Here is an 18820-nt window from a genome sequence, read left to right as displayed (position 1 = left end):
GCACTCACTTTGTAGACCAGGCTGGCCTCGAACTCAGAAATCCGCCTGCCTCTGCCTCCCGAGTGCTGGGATTAAAGGCGTGCGCCACCACGCCCGGCCTCTCTGTGGCCTTCTTAAGGAGTTGGATTCCTCGTGGGCCTCTTCCACACAACCCCTAATCCCCAGGACAGATAACATGAACTGCAGGGAACCTGCCATGGTGATGTGGACCTGGAATCCCAGCACTCAGGAGGTAGAGGCAGGAAGATCAAGAAGAGTTGAGGTGATCTTGAAATTTTGGGGCCAGCCTGGGCTACATAAGACCATGTCTCAAAAGAAATAGACCGTAGAACCTGGGCCACAGCCAAAAGCAAAATGTACAAAGAAGGCCCAGGAGAGGTCAGAAGTCTGGAATTGGTAACTATGGGACTCACTAATTCAAAGTGCTCTTGACATTGCTCAAGGAACCACCACTACTGCTACCCTAGTCCTGTGGGGTGGGGGTGGGGTGGCCCTACTCCCTTTCTTTCAGTCCTGGTTACATTTACTTGACCTCATAAAGGCCAAAGTGAAGACTTAGCTTTAGCTCTTGGCTTGCCTGGGTAACAATGTAGATACCCACAGTGACCTGCCACGCATCCTCACCCCACAGAGCCAGGGATGCTGGCTTGGGAGAATTGGTCTGCTTTGTGTAGCTGTCGGAAAGTGTTCATTTGCCTTACACTTTGGGGCTGTGTAGTCCCTCACTGAAGGAAGTCAGGGCAGAAACTCAAGCCAGAACTTGAAGCAGGAACCACAGGAAAGTTACTTGCCGGCTTGGTAGCTGTCTGCTGTGTTATGAGCTTTGTCATAAAGCCCAGGACCACCTGTCTAGGGAATGGTGCTGCCCACAGTGGGCTGGGCCCGCTTGCATCAATTAACGATCAGAACCACCCTCACGAACGCACCCCAGATCAGCCTGGTAAAGATAATTACCCAGTTGCAATTCTGTTTTCAGTTGGTTCCAGGCTGTGTCCCAGCTGACTCAATGCTAGGATGCTACTTTTTTTTCTTTTTTTCTCTTTTCTGAGGCAGAGTTTCATGAGGTCACAGCAGGTCTTGAGTTCACCACGGAGCTGAGGATAACCTTAAACGTCTAATCCTCCTCCTGCTGAGTGCTGAGATGACAGCTGTGCACCATCATACTCAGTTCATTTGATGCTGGCGATGGAGCCCAGGGCTTCATGTGTGCTAGACGATCACTCCACTTACTGAGCTGTATCACCACCCAGACTTGACACTTTTTCTTGTTGTTTGTTTGGGACATGGTCTCTTTAGCCTAGACTGGCCTAAAACTCATTATGTAGCCACTGTGGCTTTGAATTCTTAATGACCTTCCTTAGTGCCGGAATTAGAGACCTGTTCACAGTGCTTGGCCACCGCCTGCCTCTTAGGGTAGTATTACTATTATCTCCCACCCTGGCCAGACCAGCCTCTCACTGGTGTTTGAGACAGGGTTTCCTAAAGCCTAGGTTGACCCAAAACTGGCCTTGAACCCACGTCTGAAGAGCTTGACCACAGGCCTGTTTGGTATCACTCCAGTTTAAGTGGTGCTGGGAATAGAACCCAGGGCCTCTGATTTGCTGGGGCCAGCGCTCTACACACTGAGCCACACCCCCAGTTTCCATCTGTGTTTGAACTCTCTCCATTCCCTGCCGCTTCCCCCAGCTCTAGAAAACAAGTGCAAATCAGGAGAGAAGAAGATAGATTCTCTCCTGAAGGAGAAGAGGCGCCTAGAGGCGGAGCTGGAGGCTGTGTCTCGGAAGACCCATGATGCCTCCGGCCAGCTGGTCCACATCAGCCAGGAGTTGCTGCGGAAGGAGAGGTGAGCGCCCAGGGCTCGGCCTCTGAGTTTGCAGAGATCTTTTCTTTTTTCTTATTTCTATTACCATCATTATTATTTTAATCTTTTTAGATGTGATTCTTTTATGAATATGAATGTTTTGTCTGTGTGTGTGTCTGTGTGTCCTAAGTGGGCCCGGTACTCTCAGAGAGGTCAGGAGATCAGATCCCTGGGAAGTTGAATTGCAGATGGTTGTGAGGCAACCCACGGGCACTAGGAAGCGAACCTGATTCTCCAGCAAGAGCATTAAGTGTTCTTAACCGCTGAGCCATCTCTCCAGCCCCTCAGAGTCCTAACTGCAATGCTGCAAGGAGCACATGATAGAAATGAGAGTGTGTGTGTGTGTTGAAGATTTGTTTATTTATGATTGTGTGTGTGCGCCTGGATATGCACTGTGTGTATTTGGCTGCCTGTGGAAACCAGAAGGGGACCTCAGATCCCCTGGATCTGGGCTTACAGATGGCTGCAAGCATCCATCTGAGAGCTGCGAGTCAAACCCAGGTCCTCTGAAAGAGCAGCCAATGCTCTGATCCGCTGAGCTGTTTCTCCAGCCCTAACTTCTGTTTTCTGGGGACAAGCTCTCCCTGCATACCCCAGGCTTGCCTTGAGTCCCCAGCATTCCATGTACTGGGAATGTAGGGGTGAGGCCCCGTGCCCAGTTAATCCAGCATGAGTAACAACATGGTTTTCAGGTTCATTTTTGTTCCATTTTATTTTATTTGCCTATGGGAGGTTGTGCATGCTATAAAAATGTGTGTGGGGCCAGAGATGTAACTTGCTGGAGTCTGCTCTCTCTTGCCACTTTATGGGCCCCAGGGATTGAATTTAGGTCCTCAGCCTTGGTGGCGAGCACCTTGACCCACTGAGCCATCTTGCCTGTCCTCTCTGACTTTGAAATAATGATCTCATTTATCTCTAAATCCAGTCTGGTTGCCTGGCACAATCCTGCATGTGATCTCAGTATTCGAGGTTCCCACGAGGCTGTGGGATGTGACTCTGTTGGTAGAGAGCCTGCCCGGCATGCAGGACAATCTGGATTCTGTGCCCAGCACCACATACATCAGACATAATGGCTGTGACTGTAATCCTCAAACTCAGGAGGGGGAGGCAGGAGGGTCAGGAATTCAAGGTATTACATAGAGACTTGGAGGCCAGTCCAGGCTACATGAAACTCTGCCTCAAAACAAAAAGGGAAAAGAAAAGAAAAAAAAAAAAAAACCTCTGAAAAAAAAAATGTGTTGAGTCTGGGGAGATATCTACTCCTCCATATGATCTCAGATTGATTCCCAGCACCTACACGGTGGTTCACAAGCATCTATACCTCTAGTTCCAAAGGGTCCGACACAATCTTCTGGCCTCAGAGGATACCAAGCATGAGTATGGTACACAGGCATACACAAAACCCTTCTACAGAAAACAAAAGTAAATATCCAAAGAAGAAACAAAAAACCCCAAAGCTCTAAGATCAGCTAAGTCCTCTTGATCATCCCACATCCAAATGCTATTCCTCTTGGGTGTGGTTGACCCATGCCACATCCTTCTTGATTGGCTCTGGTCACCATTGCCTTGTGGCTGGCGCCCCCTGGTGATAGCGAACCTCCAGTCCTATGGTTGCAGAATTGATGCCCTCCTTCTGTGACTGTCTGCCCACTCCAGGAGTCTGAACGAGCTGAGGGTGTTGCTGTTAGAAGCCAATCGCCACTCCCCAGGGCCCGAGAGAGACCTGAGCCGTGAAGTACACAAAGCTGAATGGCGGATAAAGGAACAGAAACTGAAGGATGACATCAGGGGCCTGCGTGAGAAGCTGACCGGGCTGGTACGTGCAGGCAGGGGGTGGGGGCAGGGAGAAGGGTTTGCCAGGGCTGTCCTGCTGCCAGGCCGAGGAGACCAGCGACCTGCTAGAGTCACAGTGGGGGATTGAAAATTCAGTCCTCCAGGATCTCAAACACGGAGCAGATGAAGGGCCCATAGCCCCTTTTTAGACATTGTCACCAGAGATGTCCCTACATGGAAGAGTCTGCTCTGTCCAGAGCCAGAAGGGTAAAGATCGGTCATGCATAGAGGATTAAAAAAATCCATGCAGGGAGGTATCTAACCAGAAACCAGGGTCTGGGCTCCTTGTTATGGCGTGTGGGGTTCTGTCAGTAGAGAGGCGAGAGGTTCAACTCATGGCACTGCAGCTCCTTCTCCGGTGGAAACTACTGGACTTTGAGCTGAGTTGCAGTGAGTGAGTGAGAATGGACGTATTGGCAGCATAGGACAGAACTCGTCCCTCCTCTTCCCTTTCTGTTTCACATTTACAGCCCGATACTCCAGCCGTCTCTGGCCACCTCTGGCATATGGATTGGGTGGAGCAAAGAGAATGGGCCTCTTTTTACCCCCACACTTTGGGGTTTGGGGGTTAGATGTGTTGTTTCTGGCCCTGGAGGGATCCACGGGTTAGGCGAAGGTGGAATAATAAAGGATGCTTAGAGAGCTGAGAGGAGGTGGCTCAGTTGATAGACTGTGTGAATAGAGCCCTGGGTTCTGTCCCCAGCACTATGTAAAATCAGATGTAGTGTCCTGTGCCTATAATCCCAGCACCGGGGATGTGGATGTAGGAAGATCAGACGTTCAAAGCTATCCTCAGCTACATAGCAAGTTCTGTGCTAGCCTGGGCTACATCAGACCCTGTATTGGAAACAGAGCTTTTTAGCCATATGGGACCCATCTGGTTTCATATCTGCTCCTAGGTATGGGGTTATCAGGCCTAGCTGCTCTGCCAGCATTTTATGTCTGGCTGGTTAAATGCCAGCACACATGTGCACCACAGGGTACTTGTGGCCTCTATGGCTCTGTGCCACAGAAGGAGACAAGGCGGATTTCCCAAAAGTGTTGGGCACAGGTAAAGGGGAGCTCAGATTTTTACCTGGGGCTCCGTGCTGGTAGGCCAGCCCCGCACTTGGAAGAACGTAGTGAAAAGCTAGAAGATATGTAAAGAGCGGCGGGTGGGGTGGCGCACACCTTTAATCCCAGCACTCGGGAGGCAGAGGCAGGCGGATTTCTGAGTTTGAGGCCAGCCTGGTCTACAGAGTGAGTTCTAGGACAGCCAAGGCTACACAGAGAAACCCTGTCTCAAAAAAACAAAACAAAACAAAAGATACGTGAAGAGTATGGGGTCCTGTAGAATCAGGGAGGTCTGCACAGAAACTCTGAGCTTGGCCTAAAGGCCCAGGCTGGGGCGAGCATTAAGGAGGCGGGGCCCAATACGAGTGTCTTGGAATGCTTTGGTTGGAGACCAGAGTGGGGTATATGCACACTGAGCATTGTGGTGGGAAGAGAGGAGACACTTGTAAGGGGCCAGGCTCAGTTGGGGGTGGGGGAGTGTCACATGGACTTGGAAGAGAAAAATAGTGGGTACCAGTTGACTCTGGGTTAGAACAGAAGGGCTGCAGTAAGGGTGGAGTGGTGGGTCTTAGGTTCTAGAGCTTGAAGAAGTTAGAAAGTGAACTGTGGGGGAGGGAGGTCCTTGTGAGGCACAAGCTCTACTCAGGAGGCAGGTGGGGCCTGAACCGTTTCCAGTTAGCACCTACACGGGCAGGTCACACTCCTATACCTCCACCCTTCCAGGACAAGGAGAAGTCCCTATCAGAGCAGAGACGCTACTCCCTCATTGACCCAGCTTCACCACCCGAGCTGCTGAAACTGCAGCATCAGTTGGTGAGCACGGAGGACGCCCTGCGGGATGCGCTGGACCAGGCCCAGCAGGTGGAGAGACTGGTGGAGGCCCTGAGGGGCTGCTCAGACAGGACTCAGGTGAGCACACGGGGCTGTAGCCTCGGGAGCCCCAGACCCAAACGGGAGGTGGCTCTATCCTGGGGACCCCAGTCTGAAGGAGGGTGTCCCCATCCTTGAAACCCCAGTCTGAAAAGGAAGTAAGCATTGCTGCCCTGGGAGACCCAGTCTAAAGGACTTTGGTTTCAAGCCTGCTGGTCCCATCGGGAAGATCCTTCCCCTTGTGGTTATGTGTGGAACTGCATCCTGGCCGCCTGCTCAGTAGCTCCTCCCCTCTCCTCCCCTCACAGACCATCAGCAATTCCGGTTCTGCCAACGGTATCCACCAGCCAGACAAGGCCCACAAACAGGAGGTAAGCGCGCCAGCAGCCTCTCTAAGTCACTCAAGCCGGCAGCCTCTGAGAAAAGTCCTCCGGAAGTCACTAAATATACAAAGGAACAAGAATGCTTTGTGTGTATCTGTTCTGTCCCAGCTCGCTTGTTTGCTTAGGTGTATCCCATCCAGGAATGGTCCTGCTTTTCTTTCTGTCCTCCTCTCTTTCTTTCTTTCTTTCTTTCTTTCTTTCTTTCTTTCTTTCTTTCTTTCTTTCTTTCTTTCTTTCTCTCTCTCTCTCTCTCTCNTCTCTCTCTCTCTCTCTCTCTCTCTCTCTCTCTCTCTCTGTCTCTCTCTCTCTCTTTTCTTTGTCTGTTTGTGTTTTTGTTGTTAGTGTTGTTTTGTTTTTTTCCTGTGGTTTTGAGAATGGAACCCAGGGCCTTAGCATTGACCACGTCCCCAGCCCCTCCCTGGGAGATTTTAGGCAGGGGCTCTACCACTGAGCCACGCCCCCAGCCTCTCACTGGGGGATTCTAAGCAAGCCATCTATTTTCCACAGTCCTTGCTTTTGGGAGACATAGTGTCCCAGTTTCCCAACTCTCCCCTCCCGCCCCCCCGGGCATCCTCCCATGTCCACGTCCGTGACTTACTTAGCACCTGGTCTAGGAACATCCATGTCCCCAGCTAACTGTGTGACCCAGGCAGAAGAGGCTGGAGTGAAGAAAACCCCAGCTTGCCCCTTGGCTTTCCAGCTGTTCTGCATTTAACGAAGGCCAGGCTTGGGAACAAGGGCCTTTGAAGGCCATTCCTAGCTAGGTAGCCAAGGACCAGGCAGCTGGCGGGGCTGATGTGGGCAGGGTTGGCATGGCAGAGTAGCCACTGCCCTGGGAACTGCTGTCCAGACCACATAAGGGTTTGTTTGCCCAGCAACATTGTAAGAAACATTACTACCAGATGTGCAATCAAGGCTTATGTATGAGTTCATACTTATGCAAAGCCATCCTCTACAGAGATGCTTGGATTTCCTTGTAGAATCCAGGCTTTTCCTGCCACAGGGCCTTGACTCATGCTGTACCCTCTACCCAGCTCTCTTCCTCCTTGTCCCTCCCTCATCTGCCCATTCATTCTTCAGAACCCTTGATGCCCAAGCCCTTGTTCTCTCTAGGACAAACACTGACGGCAAGGGACACCACGAACCGGCCCTACTCACACCAGGAGCCCTAGCAGGCTTCCCAGCAGCGCCACCTTCAGGCAGGAGCCAGAACTGTCCCTTTGGAGATGTGACTGTGTTTGTAACAATATTGTCCTCACTGCCGTGGACACGTCCCACCTGAACCCCCTGCCGGACCAGGAGGCTCCCACAGACACGGCCTTCCACAGAGCGCGGTACAGCTGGGCCCAGCCCTGGAGAACCTCTCTTGTCCCAAGGAGCTTCGTGAATTGGCAGAGGCTGAAGCGATCCAGTTGGGCCTCTCTTGACTATAGCAGGCTGCTGCTGCTGCGGCTTGTCTGGACACCTGGGGACTTCCCCGCCTCCCTTCCCTTCTGGTGTCCCCAGGTCCCCTGCAGGCCCCTGAGGGATGGAGCAGGGCCCCTGCTTGGACACAGAACAAACCAAGAAGGGCTTCAGTCTTCAGAAACTAGAGAGAGGATGCTTGACTCCACGCATTGAGCCTCTCTTACACATTGGTACAAGGTCGCTTAGACCCCTCTAGTCAGGGAAGATTTGGGGGTGGCAGGCTCCTTAGTCCTCGACACCAAGCTAGTATGCGTTACCCACCTCCCATCTGCTGCCCGGAAGGCACTGAGCAGACAGCTTCAGTATTCAGCAAGCACGCAAACCCACCCTTCTTACCTTTACCTCGAGCTGGGACTGGCTTGGGGCTTAGAACCAAGAACAGGTAGAAAACTCCTTAAACAAAGCATTCCTACAGCGTTTTGCTGGGTGAGAGGAATCAAACTGGTTTCCTTTATTTCTGGGAACCCCTGCCATGTTACTCCAAAGACCCCAGCAACCCACAGAGAGCCCTGCTTCCATCTTCCCAGGGCGGGACCACAGTGGTAAGTCCTAAGGATGGCCCAGGTGGCCTGTGTGAGCGCCACTAGGCACCAGAAGGTGGCGCTCACGCGCTCGTCCTTAGGGAGGAGCTGACTTAGCAGCCCCTCAGCCCAACCCCCTGCTTCCTGTTGGCTTTTGGGTAGCACTTGCCTTGTTAACAACAGCAGCCTAGAACTGACGCTTTAGTGGCCCATCTGCAGAGCCAAATCTTGCTCTTTCCAGCACAATCTGGGCAGCTCACAGATTAGGAATTAACAGCCAAAGGCTCCCACGGAAGGGACCAGAAGGGGCTGAGCCCCACCCTGGAGTGGGCTTGCACCTGGTAGGTGTGCAAGAAGCCATTTCCCCATAAGCACTGGCCTTTGATGGCCCCCTCAGCCTACCTGGTGTGGCCACCCAGCTGTGGCTCAGCCATCCCTGCCCCCCCCTCCCCTCCCCCTCCCCCCAGTGGAATTGTGGAAGTGTGGCAAGTCCATGTTCGGACAATAAAGCTTGTGATTGAGGCGCAGGGCTCCTGCTGCTGCCTGCTTCTGTCTGGGGCACCTTAGGGACAGGACGGGGTCCTAACTTTGTTCTCAGGTGCCAGCTCATTTCTACTCAAATGTGACTGGTCAGTGGAGGTAGGGGAGGGGTGTGCTTTAGAGGGGCTGGATTTAAAGGAGATGGACTATGTCCTAAGGATTAACACCCGAGTTTGTCATTGGACTTCCACGTGTGCATTACATGTACCTAAGTGCGCATGCATGCTCACGCACACACGTGCGTGCACACACACACACACGTGCACATGCACACAAAGCATATTTCTAAACTCTGTGGATGTCATACATTTCTTTTTTTTTTTTTTTTTTTCTACACAGAGATAGGGTTTCTCTGTGTAGCCCTGGCTGTCCTGGAACTCACTCTGTAGACCAGGCTGGCCTCGAACTTAGAGATCCACCTGCCTCTGCCTCTCGAGTGCATGCGCCACCACTGCCTGGCCTGTGTCATACATTTCTATTACTGGCAATGACTAAAAGCAACTTGGGAAGCAAAGGGCTTCATCTTCTCAGTTGAGGTCCTGTCCTGGTTACCCCTCTGCTGTGACAGAATACCATGACCAAGGCAACTTACAGAATGCGCTTAATAAGGCTTACAGTTTCCAAGCACGATCTGAGACCATCATGGTGAGGGACACGGCTGCAGGCAGGCAGGCAGGCAGGCAGGCAGGCATGGTGCTGGAGCAGTTGCTGAGAGCTTGCATCTGATCTACAGACACAAGGCAGAAAGCAAGAGCTAACTGGGAACGGCTTGGGCTTTTGAAACTTCAAAGCCCAATGACACCTCCTCCGACAGGCTATACCTCCTAATTGTTCCCAAACAGTTCTACCAACTGGGGACCAAAGATTCAAACATGACCCTACAGGGGCTATTTACATTAGAACCCACCACATCCCGCTCCCTGGCCCCTGTAAGCTTGTAGCCATATCATAAGTCAAAATGAATTCATTCCAACAGTGTTCACAGGGCTCTCTTGAGACTTCAAGGCAATCTCTTAATTGTAACCCGCTGTAAAACGTAATTATATATGTGTCCTATAAGTGACGGTGCAGAGAAATTACTAAACTAGACCTCTCCGTGGGTGGAAAGATTTATTGCGGAGCAAACTGCCAAAGCTGTCTCTGGGAGGGGTCGAGAGGCAGAGTGAGAATCGAGTGGGAGAGCGAGCAGAATGAGACGCAATGGGGTGGGGGTCTGAGCCGACACAGGCTGTTGGGAGTCACTAGGAACTAGGTGCCCTTTCTGAGGTAGTTGACCTTGGTGGAAGGCTATGGGAGGTTCCTGAAGGATTAAGGGTAGTTCCTGGTACCCAGAAACCTGCCCTTATGTTTGCTTTCTAGATAACAATCCCAATGCATTAGTGTGATCATTAATAACCACAAGACAGAGCTGCCATTAGGCTGTCTTAAAATGTCCTCTGACAACAAAATCCAAAACTCTTCAATTTAAGCCAAGCATGGTGGCGCACATCTTGAATCCATTATTCAGGAGATAAAGGCAGGAAGATCTCTTGAGTTTGAGGCTAGCCTGGTTTACAGAGTGAGTTCCAGGCCAACCAGGGCTACACAGAGAAACTCTTGTCTTCAAAAAACAAAAGTGAAACTCTTCAGTTTGGTCTCAGGCAGATTCTTAGGAAAAAACAGCCACATCATTGCTAAAATGATGCCTTAGGGGGCTGGCGAGATGGCTCAGCGGGTAAGAGCACTGACTGCTCTTCCGAAGGTCCTGAGTTCAAATCCCAGCAGCCACCCATAATGAGATCTGACACCCTCTTCTGGTGCGTCTGAAGACAGCTACAGTGTACTTATGTATAATAATAAATAAATCTTTGGGTCAGAGCGAGCAGGGACTGAGTGAGCATGACCGACCAGAGTGAGCAGAGGTCCTGAAATTCAATTCCCAACAACCACATGAAGGCTTACAACCTCTGTATAGCTACAGTGTACTCATATACATAAAATAAATAAATAAATAAATCTAAGGGGCTGGCTCAGTGGTTAAGAGCACTGACTGACCTTCTAAAGGTCCCAAATTCAAATCCCAGCAACCACATGGTGGCTCACAACCATCCATAATGAGATCTGATTCCCTCTTCTGGGGTGTCTGAAGACAACTGCAGTGTACTTACATATAATAAATAAATAAATCTTTAAAAAAAATGTTTAAGCCGGGTGTTGGTGGCACACGCCTTTAATCCCAGCACTCGGGAGGCAGAGGCAGGCGGATTTCTGAGTTCGAGGCCAGCCTGGTCTACAGAGTGAGTTCCAGGACAGCCAGGGCTACACAGAGAAACCCTGTCTCGAAAAACCAAAATAAATAAATAAATTAATTAATTAATTAATTAAAAAAAATTTTTTTAAATCTAAAAAAAAAAAAATCCTTAATCCGGTTGCTAATATTGTTCCCCTCTGAAACCTCTGAAGTTGGACATATTCTACAGCTCTCAGCATGACTGTTCTGCTTCTCCTAGGATGGTTTATTAAGTCTGGCTTACAGCATTCAGTGTTTTTCTTAGTCCAGGGACCAAGCTGTGCTGAGACCCCAGAGGCAGCCTAGAGTGTTCTGTATGTATATTGGTCCTTCATTCACACTCTGAGTGTCAGATGACAAGAAGGTGTGGGGGCCACTGCTTGGTCACTTTAAGGGCTTCAGGTGAGGGGATTACACCCTTTCTTTGGTGTGTCTAATAAGACATATTTTCCTGATATTTTCTTTTTTTTTCTTTTTCTTTTTTTTTTTTGAGACAGGGTTTCTCTGTGTAGCCCTGGCTGTCCTGGAACTCACTCTGTAGACCAGGCTAGCCTTGAACTCAGAAATCCGCCTGCCTCTGCCTCCTGAATGCTGGGATTAAATGCATGTGCCACTGCACCCAGCTTTCTACGCCCAGGAATAAGTCACATACTAGTCTGTGCTACATGAATGATGGTGTCTGCAGATCCATTCGGGAGCCATCATCCTCCACCCCAAAATAGAGACTCCTGGAGGCAAGGCACAACCTGAAAAAAAAGGCAGTTTTACTCAATATAGAGTAACTTACAGCAGGCCACAGCCTGGTCTTAGCACCAGCTTATACAGTAAAATTAAAGCAGGCCTGGGTGGCGTGAAGGAGGGGGAGGAAGAGGGGGAGGATAGGCAGAGTGGGAGGAGACAGGGAAGAGGTCGGGGAGAGAGAGAAAAAGGGAGAAAAAAAGAGGAGATTGGAGAAGAGAAGAAAGAAAAAACGGCAGAAGGAGAAAGGTGAGTGGGGGCAGTGAAGAGGACACAGGGGGAGATGACACACATATAAGGTATGCATACAAGACTTAGAAATAGTCCCTCCTGTAATGCACAGAACTCACCACAAGGTGTCGCCCTCAGCTGCTGCACCTTCCGGTCATCTCTATGGCGCTTAAAAGGCATAGAACCTGACTGGCAAGCCAGCACAGGAAAGGCACAATAGGTACCGCCCTCCCGGCCCTATAGTTCCCTGGTGGGGTGGCCCCAAGAAGCCACCAGGCTTGGTTCAGACTTTATGTGGGTATCCACCTGTCCACCCATCCATCTTAGCAACAGAAGCTAGCTAGAGAGGGGACATTCAATTCATCTCCAGGAACCCTTTAGGTAGGATTTCATGTCCCTGGACTCGGATCCCCCTTCCTATACCCACATCCTTGTCTGCCGTTGCCTTTGCTGGGGTCCTTGCTGAATTGAGAACGCATAGTTCTGGCTCTTGTCTGGAACCTTTCTCTCAAGTGACAACAGAGGGAAGAACTAGCCGTCCCCTATGCTGTCCTCAGAGTCACCCTCAAAGCCCCTTCTGTGGCTCAGCAGCTGCCCTTCCCCCTGCCCTACTGGACCACTTCACACTGGATTTCCCAGACTGTTTCGCAAATCGGGCGCATCTCCCTTTTGCCCTCACTCAGTCCACATGCCTGCCCTATGCTGCACCCACCACCTTCTGTTCTTCACCCCCCAACCCCTGTCAAAGCTCCAGTTGCCAACTAGATACACCTGGGAAGAGGGGACATCAGTTGAGGAATTGCCTCCTAGACTGGCAGGTCTAGGGGGCGTTTTCTTGGTTGTTGATTGATGGGCAAGGGTCCAGCCCACTGTGGGAGGTACCATTCCTAGGCAGGTAGCGGAGCAAGGCAAGGGTCAGTAAGCAGCATCCCTCCATGGCCCCTGCTTTGATTCCTGCCCTGAATGATAAACTGTAACTTCTAAGTCAAATAAACCCTTTCCTCCCCAATTTGATTTTGGTCAGTGTTTTGTTGCAACAGAAAGCAAATTAGGACACCCCTTTAACCTATGCTAACCTTTAGGACACCCCTTTAACCTATACTAACCTTTAGGACACCCCTTTAACCTACGCTAACCTTTCTGAACCACTGTCCACTCTGGCCTGGTCCTGAGTTTCTAGCTCAAGCCTTATCCTCCAGAGAAGCCTTTTCATGTAAGCACATGCCTCACTCACTCATGCCTACACATACAAGTACATAGGCACACATGGACGTCCACTGATATATGAACACATACGCTCATAATTATCCACACACATATACACATACCAGAATATTCACATGTATACACATACAGTCATCCACACAAAACTACACACATATGTGTATAAGTATCCACATGTGCACATGTGTATCTATACATACACCTACTTTATATACACATGCATTGCAGTTGCTATTTTTGATTGTCAACTTGACTACATCTGGAATTAACTAAAACCCCACAATGTAGGGCACACCTGTAAGGGATTTTTGCTTAACTGGAAGTGGAAAAAAGACACACCTTTAATTTGGATCGTGAAGCAGGCAGACACACCTTTAATCCAGATCACTTGAGTTGGGGGAAAAATATCCTTTAATCTGGGCCACACCTCTGCTCAAAGCCTATCTAAGGACCCAGAAGGAGGAGGAAAAGGAAGCTTTTACTTTCTCTGTTTGCTCTTGCCTTGTTAGCTAGCCCATTCCTTCATTGGCATTAGAGACTGCTTCTTCAGGATTGCAGTGTACAGCAAAGACCAGCTGAGACTTCCAGCTTCATGGACTAAGAAACTACTGGATTCTTGAACCTTCCTTTCATATCTAGCAGTGTTGATGTAGCTGGAGCAGAGAACACTGACTGATACATGCATACACATACATTAACATATACTGTACATGTACACATACAAAAACAAAACAAAACAAGAAAGCCGGGCAGTGGTGGCGCACGCCTTTAATCCCAGCACTCGGGAGGCAGAGGCAGGCGGATTTCTGGGTTCGAGGCCATCCTGGACTACAGAGTGAGGTCCAGGACAGCCAGGGCTACACAGAGAAACCCTGTCTCAAAAAAAAAAAAATCATCAACCCATGTACACACATATCTACACTTGCACACCCGTTGCATATACATGTAAATATACATATACACATTAATAGCACATAACCACACAGCTCACACAGAAAATATGCCTATACAATATACATGGATACTCATAGACACACCTGTACTATACACACACACACACACATATAGCGCCGTGGTTCATACATTGCGGGGATGGAACCCAGGATTGAGTGCAAGCGCTCTACCGACTGAGCTGCAGCCCAGGAGTTTTCTTTACACAGAGAAAAGGAGAGCAGATGAAAGGACCAAGAATAATGCCAACAAGATGAAAACGTGGAAACCACAAAGGATTAGGGTGACGTCTGAGTCTCAATCAGCGCACGGGGAGTTAAAATTAGAAGCGAGGAGGAGGGACTTGAAAGGTCCTCTTGCCGGATAAAAGTGGGGAGATTTAAAATAATGATAAAATTAAGTGACAGATAAAGATGATTCCAGAAGATACGAGATCAAAGCCTGGAGCCTGGATTAAAAGATTTTTTTTTTTTTAACTATCAACGTTAAAGATTCTGGCGAGGTCTAATTGGATGCAGGAGGCCACCCAGGAGATGAAGTCTTTTAGGGGAGACAGCCCAGGGAGAGAGACTGCCATGTTTATTTTCTAAACATGATAGAAGCTTAAAAGGTAGGAGGACTGAGAAAAACCTGTCTCAGAAGAAGAAAGCATCCAGCCCAGAGCTAGAAGATTTCTAGAAAAAAAATGGCCAGAGAAGCCAGGTGTGATGGTATACACCTGTCATCTTAGCACTTGGGATGTGGAGGCAGGAGTTTCAAGAATTTCAGGTTATTCTTGGAGTTGAGGCCGGTTTGGATGAGTGAGACCCTGTCTCAAAACAAACAATGAAACAGCAAGAGAGAAAGAGAGAGAGAGAGAGCACTAGACACACAAACACACAGACAGACACAGAGAGAGACAGACACACAGAGAGAGAAAGAGACATATAGATACACAGATACAGAGAGAGAGATACACAGAGAGACAGACACAGAGACAGACAGACAACAGAGACCCTGACACAGACACACAGAGACAACAGATAGAGACAGACAGACACAGTGAAAGAGAGAAACAGACACACAGAGAGATAGATAGATAGATGATAGATAGATAGATAGATAGATAGATAGATAGATAGATAGATAGACAGACAGGCAGACAGATGAGAGATCTGATACCTCTTCAGTAAACAAACCATGTGCAAGAGGCCCTGGCCTGGGACATGGCAGCCCTGCAGGCAGTGGTCAGGGCATGCCTGTGGACATGAACTTGATGTTGCACAGGAAGAAATCTGAGACACAGAGGCTTTGTCAAGTGGGCAGGAAGAACACTGCAGAAATTTTCTGAGTGTGTACATGTGTACATATATGTGTGTGTGTTTGGGTGCCCCTGTGTATGGATGTGTATGAGTGAGTGCACAGGCAATGTATGTGGGTGTATATATGTATGCACATGTGTGCCTGTACATGTGTAGCGCTGTATGACTATGGCTGTGAATATACCTGTAGATGATTGTCCACATGTGCTTGTGCCAGAGCATGTGTTTATGTGCATACAAGATGTTTGTGTGTACATGCATATATACATATATGCATGCTTGGTTTGTATATATGTGGTATGTGTGCTTGAGTATATATGAACACACACACACACACACACACACACACATATGTGCAGCTAAGAGTGAGTTGGATACAGGAGAGCAGGCCTAAAACGATTCAAAACAAAGGCACCTACTTCTGTGGTTGTTTTTGGTTTGGGGATTTTGTGTGTGTGTGTGTGTTTGGTTTGGTTTGGTATTTTTTAGATAATGTGCTTGCGTCACACATTCATCCACTGGAAGTATGCAATTCACAGGGTTTTATTACAAACCACAGATTGTACACTTATCGCCATGATTCTAGAACATTCTCACCCCTGCCAAAAGAAACTCCCCTGAGCCTTAGCCACCACCCAGCTGCACCCCACCCATCCTGCCCAGAGGTAGTGGTGCATTTCTCAGCAAATAGTTGCCTTTTATCCTCAGGAATATGATCTGCTGAACTTTCCCACTGCCAATTATCAAGCAAAGAGTTTGGAGCCTGGGTACCATGGAGTGCAAGGGCACCCAGGAGGTCAAGGCAGGAAGATCACAAGTTTGAGACCAGCCAGGGCTGGCAAGACCCAATCTCAAAAAATAAACAGAAGTGGGGGCTGGGGGTATGGTTTCATCGGTGGGGGGCTTGTTCCAAAAGCATGGGGGCCTGAGATTGATCCTGATGCCCACATTAAAAAAAAAAATGAGACATGACGCTGTGAATTTGTAATCCCGAGGCTAGGGAGGTGAGGACAGAAGGATTTGTGTGATCGCTGGTCAGTCAGCTTAGCCAATTAGGTGATCTCCTGCCTCCAAAACTAAGGTTGGGAGTGAGCAAGAAAGATACCTGATGTCCACCTTTGGCCTCCACACGCATGCTATACTATACACACATGCAGGTGCAATTACATGTACAGTGCACACACTCACATGAACAAATACATACACCACACATATACAAATCAATAAATACAGCGAGCAAAAACCCCAGACCAATTTGTAGGCTTAATACGATGTAACATAGCTTCAACACCTACACTTGGTAGGTAGAGACGGGAAGATCAGGACTTCAAGGCTAGTATGGGCATCATAGGGAGTTTCAGGCCAGCATGGATGCCCTGAGATTCTATCTCCAAGACACAAAATCTTTGTTGACTTAGTAGTGAAAGTATTTGCCATATAAGCAAAAAAAAAAAAAAAAAAAAAAAGTGCTCAGATGCCAAAACCCAAAACCTACCTAAATGCTGGGTTGGCATAGAGGCTCACCTGTAATTCTAGACTCAGAGGCCTGAGACAGAGGATTCACAGAGCAACCTGGTTATTGAAAGGAGTCATATCAGTGAATTCTGGGTTTGACCAAGAGATCTTGCCTCAAAGAATAAGGTGGAAGAGTACTGAAGGAGATTCCAAAAATCAACCTTGGGTGTCCATAGGCAGGCAGGCACACATGGGTCCATTCTCTCTCTCTCTCTCTCTCTCTCTCTCTCTCTCTCTCTCTCTCTCTCCCCCTCTCTCATAGCCTCCCCCAGCCTGAAGCAGGCTGTTGCAGACCTTGTCACCACTGAGATGAGACCACCTGGGGTAGAACCTTCCAATTTAGATGTCTCTATTGTTCTGTCACCTGCCACTGCTCTTCTCCAAGATCCTGCTGCCTGCTGAGACACCTTTGAGACAATCCACATTGCTAGGTGTCTTCGGGCTGGATCCAGGCACCTGGATGGACTGGCAGGGGGGTAGGGGTGGGGTGCTGGGCTTACCCCCTATATAAACTTAGACTCTAAATAAACTTTAAGTTGCCTTGAACAGAGTACTTTTATCTTGGCATCTTTATTTCTCTCCCCATCTAGTCTCTTTCAGCCCCAGCCTGCCTTTCAGGAGTACCTGGTTCATGTAGGCTGTGGGCAGCTTACAACTACAGATTGGCACCATGAACACGGACCTGAAAACGGTGGGGTAAAACTGAGGGACTGCTGTCTTATGTGGAGCTCCGGCACAGTGAGCAACAGGTATTTATGCTAGTGCTGGGTTTAAACTTCATTTTTTAAAGTGTTGCTGGAGGTGCGATAGGATACAGGCTACGTTGGAACAGTGCTGACCTGGCGCTGATTCCATTTAGGGTTTGGCAGCAAAATATGTGTGGGACTAGAAACTTCGAATCAGGCAGTTGTCTGCAGTCAAGAACTGCATCAGACGAGAGGAATAGGGTTTAAAATAATAAAATAAAATAGAGGAAAATGGATTTTGAAACTCTCCCAGAGACAGAGGGAAATCGGGGGACGCCCTGTGTTATTCTCTCTGGCCCCTACAGCAGAAGTTCTCTGCCCTCTTTGTGTTGTCTAATGTCTGGTGCACCAATCCATTCACGTGTCAACTCATGTGTGTTTTGTTTCGTTGTCTGAATGACTGAATGTTCTGTGTTTCATGTTGGAAAATAAAAATGGCTAAGACTTTATCTGCTGGTTCAGCAAAGTCTGAGAGTGGCCCACACTTTAGCCAAGAATCAAGCACAGCAGAAGAGCCCCTGCTGAAAAAAAAAAAAACTGTTTTTAAAGAAAAGGAGTCTGCAACCTCTTAGTTCTAAGGCAAAAGAGCTAATAGTTGGCTTTTTCCTAGAAAATTCTCTGCAATCATGATTATTGTGTTTAGCAAATGACAAAGTGCTTTTTTATCTTATAAATATAGCTAGAAAAAGTAAAATTGTTTGATTGGTCTAAATTTATAAGATTCGTGTAGTCACTTAATTTGTTTTTTTACTGGTCTTAAAGGTGTAATATGCTCTGCGTGTCTTCATCATAGAATATTAGATTATAAGTTATTGGGTATGGCACCTCCCTCAGCCCCGGGCTCCCAGGCAGCTGCAGCGCCATGCTCGCCTCGCTCGCTGCCTTCATCCGGCATGGATGGTAGAGATATGGAGTTGTATGATGATTATCAGTCCCCCTTTGATTTTGATTCTGGAGTGAACAAGAACTACCTCTACCTCTCTCCAAGCGGGAACACCTCACCGCCTGGTTCACCTACACAGAACGTCTGCTGAAGACAGAGCCAGTGGCCGAGGAAGGAGAGGATGCCGTTACCATGCTCAGTGCTCCAGAGACGCTGACGGAAGAGGAGCAAGAGGAGCTGAGGCGGGAGCTTACTAAGGTAGAAGAAGAAATCCAGACTCTGTCCCAAGTATTGGCCGCAAAAGAGAAGCATCTCGCCGAGCTCAAGCGGAAGCTTGGCATCTCCTCGCTTCAGGAGTTCAAGCAGAACATTGCCAAAGGGTGGCAAGACGTGACGGCAACCAATGCATACAAGAAGACATCTGAAACTCTATC

The 18820-nt window shown here is 48.8% G+C and overlaps 1 protein-coding gene and 1 pseudogene across 3 annotated transcripts in view; both read left to right on the top strand.

Annotated features, from left to right (window-relative positions):
- The window catches only part of Clip2 (CAP-Gly domain containing linker protein 2), a 64240-nt gene extending 55723 nt beyond the window's left edge, over positions 1–8517 (top strand). For 2 of the 3 annotated variants that reach the window (XM_021162396.1, XM_021162395.1), the window contains 5 exons: positions 1687–1843; positions 3518–3677; positions 5471–5656; positions 5926–5988; positions 7114–8517. In XM_021162396.1, the coding sequence (XP_021018055.1) occupies positions 1687–1843; positions 3518–3677; positions 5471–5656; positions 5926–5988; positions 7114–7125 (578 nt within the window). In that variant the 3' untranslated portion in view covers positions 7126–8517. Of the gene's footprint in view, positions 1–1686; positions 1844–3517; positions 3678–5470; positions 5657–5925; positions 5989–7113 lie in introns of those variants that run through there. The other variant, XM_029477823.1, reaches the window with a different exon arrangement.
- A 9879-nt stretch (positions 8518–18396) lies between these two features.
- Positions 18397–18815, top strand: LOC110295363 (annotated as a pseudogene).
- Positions 18816–18820: the final 5 nt, after the last annotated feature.

The sequence above is a fragment of the Mus caroli genome, chromosome 5 (genome assembly GCF_900094665.2).
Source record: "Mus caroli chromosome 5, CAROLI_EIJ_v1.1, whole genome shotgun sequence".
NCBI classification, from domain to species: domain Eukaryota; kingdom Metazoa; phylum Chordata; class Mammalia; order Rodentia; family Muridae; genus Mus; species Mus caroli.
Note: the sequence above shows the minus strand (reverse complement) of the source record. Positions and strands in the feature narration are given on the sequence as shown.